The sequence below is a fragment of the Camponotus floridanus genome, unplaced genomic scaffold (assembly GCF_003227725.1).
Source record: "Camponotus floridanus strain SB8 unplaced genomic scaffold, Cflo_v7.5 scaffold53, whole genome shotgun sequence".
Classification (NCBI taxonomy): domain Eukaryota; kingdom Metazoa; phylum Arthropoda; class Insecta; order Hymenoptera; family Formicidae; genus Camponotus; species Camponotus floridanus.
The window spans coordinates 147,358-160,752 of NW_020229692.1; the positions used below are offsets into that span (position 1 = coordinate 147,358).

At 32.6% G+C, this 13,395-nt stretch overlaps 1 protein-coding gene across 6 annotated transcripts in view; it reads right to left on the reverse strand.

Annotated features, from left to right (window-relative positions):
- Window positions 1–13,395, reverse strand: part of LOC105252011 — a 125,699-nt gene that overhangs the window by 18,551 nt on the left and 93,753 nt on the right. For 5 of the 6 annotated variants that reach the window (XM_025412615.1, XM_025412614.1, XM_011259174.3 and 2 more), the window contains one exon: window positions 1,657–1,771. In XM_025412615.1, the coding sequence (XP_025268400.1) occupies window positions 1,657–1,771 (115 nt within the window). The remainder of the gene's footprint in view (window positions 1–1,656; window positions 1,772–13,395) is intronic. The other variant, XM_025412616.1, reaches the window with a different exon arrangement.

Below are 13,395 nucleotides of genomic sequence, written 5' to 3' on the forward strand. Positions count from 1 at the left end.
CACGAGAGAGAAAATATTTCTCAAGCTTTTTCGCAGAGTATCCTGTGCAAATATCTAGGCGTGTTCGTAATAATTAAGACTTATGACATGATCGCTTTTGTTCGCACGAATATTTTAGCGCGCATATCATTGTTAAAAATATGCGTACTTGAGATTTCTCGCTTTGAAACGTCCGTTTCCGTTTGGTTATGCTAACGAACATCGTAAATGCGTGGCGGATAGCGTCAGTACGATACGACACATCGCGATGGACGTTAACGAATTGACACACACTGTCGTCACTGCGAATGATACATGTGGGTCGTTGGCAGCCAGCCGCGGTTCACCACAGTCGCGTGCAGCGCAGAGGATGCATCTCTACGCATGCATCCACAGCCGAGACGTCATCCGCAACGCTGCCTATTATTCATGGTGTCGCCGATCGATGATCACTTCCGCGTAATTATCGACTAGGAATCCGTGACAAGCTCCGCTGTATTTGTCGCATATTTACGTTACCTCGTCGGATAAAATATCGCAGTTTCCTGACGCGATGCCGGAAATACCAGAAAGCTAAGGAAAGCTACTTGAAACGCATGACGAATGAATCGCATTAGCGTAATATATATCAACTTTTAATTCCGGGAAAACGAGTATAGGTTCTTATATAATCCCCGTAATCTGGTATATCAAGTGCATCGAGCTATCAAGAACAGTCTCCTCGAGAACATGTTACAAAAAAATTACAAATCCAGCCGATGAAAAAGAGGTAGATGGATTCTTATATAATTCTGTAATTGGGTATATCAAATGCACCAAACTGTCAAGAACAGGCTCTTTAAAAATGAAAAAAAATCACAAATCCAGTGAAAAATAGAGATATACGTCCAATTTGAGGATTAATGGATTTTTAACGTATTATTATTGATAGAATCAAATATTTGTCTTCGGAAATCTTTTTCTCGTCATTTTTTGTAAACACAGGTGAAAAATAAAAATTAATGATATTAGATATACGATCATATTGTGCTTCGATTTAAGCATGTATTGTATATATCGAAGCCCAGAAGATTAATGGCGCCGCTTGTGGTCTGCTTAATTAAACCCGGGAATGTGTCTCATGACTAACTTAATCGTCGTATAACAGTGAGTTTACTAGGTTGCATTAGAAATATAGTCATTTTACGATTTATTATGTCAACTAGTATTCTTATTGAATCTCATTTGATACGAAATATGCATATCGATTTCATCCTTAGGAATCAATTGTATTTATCTGCCATTCGGAGAAGACAAAACATGAAAATTCGTTTTATTATTAAGTGTTGTTTCCATGAATTTTCAAATAAGTAGAAAAAAAATATTATATAATATTAAAGTTTTTCAGATTGATCTCCTCAAATTTTTAAAATAATAGACCAAATCATTATTTTTTATGTACGTTTAATAGTAATTGAGTACTGAAACTTTTTTATCAATACGTCTAAAAGACATATATGCGAAGAATAATTTTCTCATCAAATCAAAATGAATAATTTATATCAAATAATATCAAAGCCATAATAATACGTCATTAATTCAACTGATCTTTCTCTGGTATAGATAGCGTGTAGAGCCATTGTTATTAGACGCGGCAAAAAATATCACTCTTCTGAGAGGGCGGATTAAAGTACTTACAGAAACTGGAGCTGTGTGAGATGTGGCCGCTTCCTGCACGCGATGGAGTCTGCTGGGGCTGGGGCTGGATCGCTGGGAAACCTGCCCGCGATGCCAAGATCCTGACTTATTGCTGCTGTAACATATGAAATAAAGAAATTCATTTTTTACTGCTCCTACGAGTTATTTAAAAAAGTTAAAAATTAGCAGAGACAATGTTTAATCGATTTTTAATCGATGATTAATCGTGATTCTTATATAAAGAGAGAGATTCTAAAAATCCTTATTTTTTACAATTATTGCGATCACACTTACGGCGAGCTTGCAAGAATTGATGATTAAAATATCACGAATCTTCATCTCTGCTCATCTTTGCTAACGTAATTAATGTTATTTGATATGTCCACAGCTGAGAGTGAATAAGAGAGGTTCAAAGACTTATTCATCAGTACGCGAACTGCTTACGTTTGCAGTAAGATTGTATATATAAGTATCGTTATCTCAATTAATTCGCACAGGCACATGTATAGAATTATCGTATATTATCAGTATTGAATTGCAGAACGTCTGATAGGCACGATGCGCCATACGGGTGATTAATCAATAATCACGACAGCGCGATACGTCACTTGAATCTTAATTAATGGGGTAGGAGAAGCAAGGTAGAACTGAGCAGATGTAACACATGTCTCGGAGTTACATATCGTTATCTTAGTAGGTCACATCCGCGAGTGCGGTAAGATTTAATCCGAGGAGCAGGTTTCGCGTAATAAAATCGCGTTAAATTAATTGGCGTACTTGTTTTAATTACGCGGAAAAATAATTTTCCGCTTCGCAATCGTGCAGAAGATGGATATGCATGTCGTAAACTCACTTTTATAATCTGATATTTTACATATCATAATATATACGACGCTGTGAAAGTGCTATGGAAACTAAAATATAATCATTACGTAACATATTCTGAAATTACAAAGAGAAGGGAGTGTATGCGTGAGTTTTTTAATTATACGAAAATCATAATTGATATTTTTCGTCGAAAAAAAAGATCCGTTTTAAATCATATCGAAATAATAGAAATAATCCGACATTATTTGAAATATTTAAAAAAATCCATATTTAAAATAATTTAATATTTATACATTGCACAAAGAAATTATTATTATATAATAAATTAATTTTATAATAAATTTTATTATTTGTATTAATATTTGAAGAAAAGCAAAATTTTAATATGAATATTATTTCTTTTATCAAACTGTGAATTTTAATAATTTACTTTCTAAATAAATGTGTACACGTACACATACAGTAGAAAGTAAATTATTAAAATTCACAGTTTGATAAAAGAAATAATATTCATATTAAAATTTTGTTTTTCTTACATTACATGAAATCATGTCACAACCCATGTCACAACCATTGATGATAAACGTGCAGAAATGAAGCGAAAGTATTATATAATTAATAATGCATTTTCCTTTGTCGATAGAAACATTGGATCGCCATTAATTGTGACTTTCGTGAACGAGAAAAACATATTTGTAATAAATTATGATGAAGCACCATAGCTTATCGTTCTGACGCGATAATGGGTGCGATGTTATAAATTATGGGGTCAAGGGTCATCAGGTACGATTTGTACCAACGTTCGTTTCGATGACCCCTCTTACAAAGACGGCGATTAATCGTCCCGATTGTCGAGCCGCGAGACAATAATCTAAGGTTACGTATAACATGTGGTGTACAAACGACATGGATTCGGCTTTCTATTCGAAAAAAAACCTGGCAATGCGTACGTACGCAAAACGCGTATGCATAAGCGAACGCGCACAATTTCTCTATAATATTTTCTCTTACTTATTCTCATTATCGCACATACGCAACTCGTTGCTTTCTCCTAAAATTCTAAACGAATCACGAGCTTTTGCGATTGTTTCGATAAGTAAAGAGCAAAGGCATTTGTGCTTGATCTTCTGCGCATGGGATTCGACTCGTCATCGAAAAGAAAATCAGTTCATGAGAGAATCAGCGAGTTCGGATCGGAAAAGGCGCGTGGGAGGTGGAACTTGAAATCGCTTGGTTTCGCATTTTCACGCAACGACGTTTCATTATTCACGCATAAATATACCTCGCGTAAGTTGTATTAGAAAATCTACGACGACAGGTATGACATACCGATCGTCAAAGTCTCGGTGAAAGGCGATAATAAACGCAGAGCTCGAACGAACGAGTGCACTCGAGCCATTTGCATTGTCGAGGAGAGAAGAAAAGAAGAAAAGCCCCCCCGATAAGAAGAAAGTCCCCCGAGAGATGACGATGAGCAAATAGCGACTGCAAAAGCTATGCTGAAGGCAGGTCACGATGCGCTTAAGCACCTGAGAGTTCATCGATTTATTCCACTTTCTATATGTCGGCCAAACGCGCGAAGCCAGCGCGAAATTGTCTTTTCTTGAACACGATGGGAGCGGTCAGCTATCATTTAAAGAACGGATGAGATTTATTTAACCTCTTAGCTAGATAAGCGACATGGAGCTCTCTTTTTCTTGCCCTGAGAGATCAATTTTCGATGTTGATTCTGTTCGCTGTCATGTTAACCTTCTCTATTCTTGGCTGCTGGAAGTATGAGAGTGCTTGTTAAAGCTTCCTTTAACGTTTATATATAATTAGAATCGTGCGATTCTAATACAAGATTAATATTAAATTAGTCAAAGATAGATTATAAATTAGTAGTATTATTAAAAGTAAATATTTTGTTCAATTTGTTATTTTTAAAAATATTAATAGATTTATTTTCAAATAAATAGACGAAATTAGAAGAAATAGAATATTTTATATCCTGATTTTTTAGGATTTTTTTCTCTATAAATAAATAAAATTTTAATTAATTAATTAGTATTATGTATGTTTTTTTTATAATTTCGCAAAAGTATATATAAAGATCAATATATTTTGTACAAGATATCTACATCTATCTTATCTAGAAAAACGCTAACGTAGGTAGTTAGATAAGTGTGAGATTATTATGAAATATAATATATTAAAGTTTGATGGATGATTATAAAAACTGCCTCGCGGGAGCTAATATTTACCATCTGTTCCTTGGAAACTACGTTACCTGCCACATGACACGATCGAAGGATATTGGCACATGCCTGATACACGTAAACGAATACCTGCTTCGTGCGATACATATTCGTGACCAGGTGCACCTGGATGCATGCTTACTTTCCGATCGTGCGTCATTTTCATGTGGACAATGCAAACATCGCTAGTAATATCTGCAAAGTAATTTTATATCGGAATTGTATGTATTATTATTCTCTATCAAACAAAGATTGCATTCTTTAAAAGTTGGGAAACAAAAATATTTTCCATTTCTTGGAAAACCTATTTTTCGTTGTATTGTCTTGAAATATTCAATAAATTAATTATATTTGGAATTATATCTCTCTCCTTTTTTGTCTCAAGTTTAATTTTAATACTTTACAAATGTTTTATCATCTTGTGATTGTTCTTATAATACGCATATATATGATTCTCCTGATAATTCTTAGAAATATTGAATTTATCTCTGATAAATGAATTTACTTCTTTATTTTTTAATTCTAAAGAGATAAATATATAAAATTGGATAATCCTATAGAACCAGAGAAATTTTAAAATTATCACAGATAATCCTCAGATAATATTAATCAATTTTTCTCCTGAACAAAAATAATGATAAATCATATTTTGCAAAATATATTGCGAGGGACACTTTCTTGATAAATATATCTTTTAATTATTTTTTATATATATTAATCCATATATCAATATATAAAGTAAATTTATTGAAAAAATAATTTACATAATCAATTTTTCATAATTAAATTCTTTCTTTCTTTAAGTGCAAATCTATAACGATTAATAATATGTTGGCAAAATTGAAAAATTTGATCAATTATGCAAGTACTAAGAAAAACATTTTTCAACGTAATTATTTTCTTCTTGAAATACAAAAGAGTATCAGCCATGAAACGATAAGTATACAATTAGTATATATGATCAATTTTGGAAAAAAATTAATGATAACAGATTAATGTGTTATTCATTAGATACATAATTGTAAAATTATATTTATACATAATTATTTGTTAGCCGAAACTTTATTTTAAATTTATCCTTTTTAAGTGTCCAGTCCAGTGTTTAAAAATGTTATTTTATTATTTATTTACAGACTCTATTTTGTTACTTATCTATGTGAACTATATGTTTCTTAATTTTCACACCCTATGCCTATAAATATTATTTAAAATTATATCACGCATAATATGTTTTATTCCATTATATATAATATATTCCAACATTATGATACTGCATCATATTAACTTTACGGAGAAAGAGGTAGACTTAATTCGCCAAACCTATGTTTCTCTCTATCATGCGAGACGCAGACTCGCCAATTCGCCTGAGGCGGCCAAAATACCTCTATCGGTCCTTATGCGTGGGTGTGCTCGCTGATGGGCAATAACCGGTCGTAAAATCTTACCGCGATTTCATGGCGCAGCTTCCCTCAGGTCCAGCTGCATCTTACGAATGTGTACCTGTATGTGACTTCTTTGCCTCTCGCTCGGCGCGTACACTTAAGAGGCGCGCATCATGTGCGCTGCTGCTACTCCGCGCCCTGCAGCACGCAGATTCACTGATGGGCGCACGATTTTTTTCCTTTTCAGCAGGTACAACCGCGTGCGCATTAAATTGATATAAGATCCGCGTGCGTCCTCCGAATGATCATTTTATCGCGCAACCATCGATAACGATCGTAACGCCCATCGCGCGTCCATAATAATTCGCGTGACATATTGCTTCGTTTCATGCAACATGTTTCCGCAGGGCTATACCGTTACATATCCATACATAATGCAATTATATACCTTAATAAAATAAAATTTAATAATGTAATCGCGCAATAAACTTAGCAAGTTAATAAATCGTATATGCTTAACATTTTTTATTTCTCTTTGAGTCGATTTATCTGGAATGGATTATTGATAAAGCAGCAAATAATAATATTAACAAAGAAATATATTAAATAAATAAATAAATAAATAAATAATTAAATAAATAAATAATTATACATATATATAAATACATTATAATTATAAATTCGTAGAATAAAAGAATTTACATGCATAAGAATTTAAAAGATTTAATGATAAAAAGGATTCCAAAAATTTTATAAATTTAATATTTGAGAATTTAAGAATTTAGTAATTATATAAAATTATTTCTCTTTGAGTCATTTTTTTCTGGATTATTGACAAAGCAGCAACTAATAATATTAACAAAGAAGTATACATATATTAATACATTATAATTATAAATCCATAGAGAATAAAAGAATTTACTCCCGCGTAAGAATTAAGAGATTTAATAATAATTAAATAAAATTATATAAAGATAGGAAATTATGTATTAAACAATAAGATAAGAAAACTGGCGTATCCGAGCCTAATTCCTTTCGATTGAAATTATGTATATTTAAAAAATTTTTTTAATTTTTGTTTTAATAAGATTTTTTAATTAATCACTGAACATACATATATTGAATGAATAAAGTTATCGCGCGTGTGCACGATAAAAACTGGCTGCATTACAAGGTAGATTACCGAATCACTAAGAGCTATTCGGAATGCCAGTTTCTCTTTTTCTCGCATTTTCAAGGATTAAAGACTTTCGCAACTCACGCGAACGTTAAAACGGGATTGCGGCATTTATCGATTCGTTGTTAATAGCACATGTGCCCATACGTTATCGCGGCCGTTTGCTGACGTTTGCGAGATCTCTTTCAGGCTATTACGATTTATGTGTTAATGACAACTGCGGCAGCTTCTTTTTTCATCCGTTGTGAAACTCATATTCGCATATCGCGTGATCATTGATTAAGTCAGTAAAGTTATATAGAACTTTCAATGACAGGTATTTTTCGACAAGTTGTAAATATTTAGAATATATATGTAACGTCATAAAATTTATACACATATATACATAATTATTATGTTTTTAATATATTAAAATATTAATTTAAATAATAATGTTTCAATATTTTATTTAAATATTTATTTAAAAATTAATGTTTTAATTTTTTATATATTTAAATACTTATTTAAATATTAATTGTAATAAATGTAGTTGTGTAATTAATTGTGATAATTAAGTTAGGAGAGAAGGAGCACGCGAGATCTAATTGAAAAGATATATAATTTTGGGTTACGTTTCAAAAATGTACTCTCCGAGGAAAATTTTAATCGATAGTTGTTGCGAAACTGCTTCGAGCATTTCCGATTAGTTTCGATCCATTACTTGAGAGCGTTACAGAACTGAGAGGAAATGTTCGTCCATTCTTCCATTCGTATAAAATTCTCATCTGCATTTTATGCGAATAAATGAAGAAATAGATATGGCGGAAAGTGCGAGTTTAAAATGGATAACATTCCAATCATATTTAAGTTTTATATAGAGATTTTCGTACTTAATTAATTAATGAATTTAAAATTAACAATAATTCATTATAATCGAAAGCACTGGAATTCCAGTATTGAACTTTACTGATTTCGATATAAATTAATAACGGCTTTTTTTTATCCAGTGCATTCCAAAATTGGATTAATCTTGTTTTCCTCATGCAATTTCGGCTGTTTCCCTTTATTTGCCTTTCATTTTTCCTACAAACAGTTTTGAAACGTAGCCCTATATATAATAATTACACAATATCCAGAAAAGATAGGGATGCATATAGGAAGAGGTCAGACATGTCCATTTGATCAACGGGCGACACGGAAGAATCCATCCGTGGCAATGGCATCCTATGGAGAGAGGCATTCACTTTTCAGCTCAACGAATAATTGCTAGAAAACAATATTCGTGGACTAGAAAATATGTGAGGTGCAAGTAACTGGATCAGGAATCAAACCCGAGTCTTTCGCTCGGGCAACTGCTCTAGATCACTGAGCTATCCAGATCTCACACCTAATTCTGCTTTTTAACACAGTAATATGCGACTTCAGAGCAATGTTGGTATCTTGCTCGATGGATGCAATGCCAATTGCCATGGAAGATCCTTGAAAGATCGCTCGCTGACCAAATAAGTGTCGGTGGAGGTATTCGCGTGCACTGCATACTGGCTTCCAACTAGCCTTCCGTAAGAAACGGCACCGACGAGCACAAGAGTGACCACATCCCTCAAGATCCCTCTAGTAAATAATAGTATATAAAGAAATAGAAAAAGCTACATAGAAATAAAAGATATATAGAAATAAAAAGATCTTAATATATAAAATATCACATGTATGATTTTTCATATATGCTCCGATATATTCCGTCTTCATATGTCATGGCATTCATATTTCTGTGTAAAAAAATGCTTATTTATAATATTACTTATGCTATTGCATAAATATAGTGAGGAGAATGAGCATTGCAATGAATTGCAAACATATTCATAACGCTATTTACACGTAAAAATAAGATATAACAATAAGTGCATAATATCGTGATATGATATGATATTGCCTATAAAAAATATTTATATCTATTCAAATTGATCTTTTTTATTTACACCATAAATACTCGACACAGATCGCGACGCTCGTAAATCGAATGTTATTTCCTCGATTTATCTCGACGAATACTCGACAATAAAGGGGGATTTTGTTAGATTATAAAAAATCGATTCTAGAATCCGCGCTTCGTTAAATGCTATGTCCGTTAAACGTACATCGTGAATTCGCGTGCTGCTGCATGAAGAGATTTTCAGTTTTCATTTTCATGTTTGCCGGGCTTAATATAAAAATACGAGCCTACCATTGTTATACTCATTTAATGGAATATAAAATAAATACGTGAAATATAGACTCATAAATGATAATAAATATTTAATACAATTAGTGATTATTCACTGATAATTTTCCCCCATTTTCGTATTATATTATTATTATATTACAGTATTATTATATTATATATTTTTAGCATTATATTATATTATCTTCAACATTCTCCAGCATTAAAATTATTAATTTAAAATTATTAATTTAATTTTAATGTATTTTTCATATAGATTCAATAGCGTTTTAGATTAAAATCTTAATTGCAAATGAGCTGGTGAAATATTTTAAATAATATTTTTATTTAACAAAAAAATTAAATTATCTGATGAGAACGATTCTATTGTCAATAGTTAAATAATCTATAATTATATATATCTTCTTTCGATGTTTCTGCAATCTTCAAATTTTTCTAAAAGTCTCTATCATACATATATGAGATCATAGTCGATGTGACCGTTCGTCGTAAAACATCTCTTCTCGAGAATCACCTGCAAGACGGGAAGAAGACCGCCCGAAGGGACAAAACGACGCCGATGGTGGTCGGCGGAATATAAAGCCCTCTTTGCATTCGCAGTACAATCTCGCGACGAGTCTGTATATAGATATATCTATTGATATATGATTCCGCCTTTTGTCGACTCTTCTTTATCTATTTCGTTTTATTTTCTTTATCTTGTCCCCCGCTTTTTCTCAACATCGTTGCTGAGATAAATCATAACTTTAAAGTAATGCATAGAGATTGCACATCACGGAAATGCACAATAATGCAGTTGCGTACATGGCAAGAGATTATTTGGACATTTGTAATACTGTGTTGTGATATTAATAATTCGTGAAAATATGTAAATACAAACAAAATAAATTATATAGAACCAAAAAAGAAAGGAAAAGCTTTCGGCAAATTAAGCTTCGTCATTATGAATAAATCTTATATCTCTATGTCTCTCGGATAGATTAATTTAAGGTATTAATTTATGATTTAATTAAATTAATTCCAGAGTTTAATTAATAAATTTAAAAAAAATGAAGCTTTGAACGGCGGCAAGGATATATCAAAAAGAAATATCGCGTCGTTTGTATCGACCCGGCGCCTCTTCATTACATATTCTGCGACACACAAACGTACGATTCAATTCTCGTTTAGATTAATGCCTATTTTGATTTATGTCACAGGGGAAATATCGACCGCGTAAATCGAGAATTAAACGAATGTAGAATCCTCATCGGTCGTGAGCTTTCAGCTCGTTTCCTTGCGCGCATGGCGGATACCGTATTCCGGCCGTAGATGGGATGCGTGTCCCACGAATGTGCGTCTCGCGTGAAAGCCGATACGGCCCCACGCGATGCGTGTGACCCTACTCGCTACACGGCTATTGAATTTCAATTTGCGATACCGCTGTCTAATTAATACGATCCTCTCTTATATAGATACACACACATATATATATATATATATTTATAAATATACATATATACATATTTATACATATGCATACAGCATATGCACATATATACAGATTTACGCTCTCTCGCGTCTATCTCCCATTTCCCGCCTTTTCGAGCTGATGGCGGCAAATCTATTAATTTGTTCCCACGGAACTGGCACATCATCGTTTGATACGTTCCGCAAATGCATCCGCCTGCGCACGATGCGCATTTGCTGCGACCTAGATATCCAATATGATAAACTATGAATAAGACAAAGTTAAGTATCAGATTAATTCATAAGTAATTAATTCATTTTTGAAAAATTTTCTAATAAAATAAATAAAAAGCAAGTTTATTATTTTAATTGATTATGCCAATTGATTATGTTCATTCTCGATAATCTTTTCTGTCATCTTTACGCAATTTTTCTATTTTATTTGTATCATCAGAGGAGTCGGATTTTTCTAATAGGTAAAAAAAACTTTAAAATTACAACCTTGCTTTAATTTTCTTTAGATGAAAATTGACTTTTAAGATTGGTTACAAGTTCGAAGCTCTTGTGGAAAGATCGTTAAGCTAAGTTAGTATTTTCTTGTCTTGTTTTTGTTATTAAACGCTTCAGTGATTCACGTTGAACATTGTCGAGTAATTCTCTCACAAAGCGACTTACACATAACAAATCCTAAGTTAATTCTTATGTTAGAACAAGGCGAGCTTCAGTTAATCCAGCTTCACTGAAAATCAGAGAGACTTTTCGAATTGCATATATCCATCGAGACTGGTGTATCTCATGTGTCCAGCTTCCCAGGGACCAACTTTCGTGGTTTCCTCAAACTTTATAATGGTTTTACTGAATGAAATCTCCGCGGCTAAGCGGATTAATAGTATGGATCCATAGACCGGATCATGCTTGCCCAAAGTTGGTTATTCTCTAGTAGAAGAGTCAGGGAATAAGAGTCAGGGTGTGTGTATGTGTGTGTTCCTCATAAAGTGTAACGGTTTAGGGGAAGCAAATTATATCCCTGAAATACCAGCAGATATTAGGATAAGATTCTTCGACAAGCTGAGAGTGAATATTTTGTTCTTTTTATAATATTTAATAAAAATATTTTTAGTGAATATTTTAAAATAAAAATTCTGCCCCTTATATTGTAAATTAATATAATTTGTTTGTTGAAAAGCAATATATCTCAAGAGATAAGCTTTCTATGCAAAAAGAAGATTATTTCTATAAAATAATTTATATAAAATATATATATATATATAATAGATAATTCCTATAAAATTTATTTCTATAAAATGGTTTAAGAAATTTTTTTATTGCTCATATTTTTACGAAACGTAGATAACGAATTGTCCTTTCGGAAAACAATCGCAGAGGTATTCGGGTCATGCGCATTTCATGAAATATATTGGTTTAAGCATGGCGTAACTGGATCTACATAAAATTGATATGTTAGTAATATATATTCTGTTTGCGACAGACAGCGCGTGTATCAGAACGCATACCGAGACACGTGCGTAATTATGCGAACGCGACGCTTTATTGTTGCGCAGAAGGTGGAAGTATAAAATTTCAAAGCCTCGCACAGGGGATTACCTCTTTTTTTTAAATTCCCTCTCGGCATTTTATCATCAACTTATTTTTACTTGAATATTCAAAGAGATATTCCTTCATAACTGTGTTCATAAAATTGCGCGCGCGCGCTCGTTCACACACACACACACACACAATCGCACTTTTCGGTTTTTGCATTTTACTTTCTTAATATCCAATATCAAGAAGAATTTTCTTAATTTTACCGTGACGTCACGATGTATTTGCAAGTAAATTTCTTTTTCGGAAGTTCATGGCGATGTTATTATATAAGAGCGACTTTTAATTCTAGATTTCAACTTTCGGTTAGATAAGAATATAAATTTCTAAGGAAAAGTTAACGCTTTGGATGATTGCAGACAGTAACAGTCTTATTTCTTAACAAGTTCATTGTCATGAGAATGAAGAGCGAGAAGAAGTGAAGAAGGTAGGAAGGTGGAAAAACGAAAGATCGGACGAATAATAAAAAGAATGTCGGAAAGGGAAAGAAGAGAAGTGAATGACCGAGTGAATTCCAGTGTCATTGCTCGGAATGGCAACGTGCATAAAGCAAGGTGGTTCTTTTAAGGCCGCGTTCACACGAAACAAGACTAACGGAAGTCTTGAAGAGTACAAAGAGAGGATCTTAAGTGTTGCCATTGACTCCTCAGCATTCCTATTGTCTTTTTATTTCCAAATAACGTTTGCGAATTTGATTCGCGAATCGGCTAATTGATTTTAGATTGATGATTCCTAAAGATTTGTAATTAAAAAGACGGTGCTGGAAATTTTTTTACGATTAAACATTACTTAATTTGTAGAATAAATGAATTAAAATTAAATACAATTAATACACATCCAGATAAAATTTCTGTAATATAATGTATA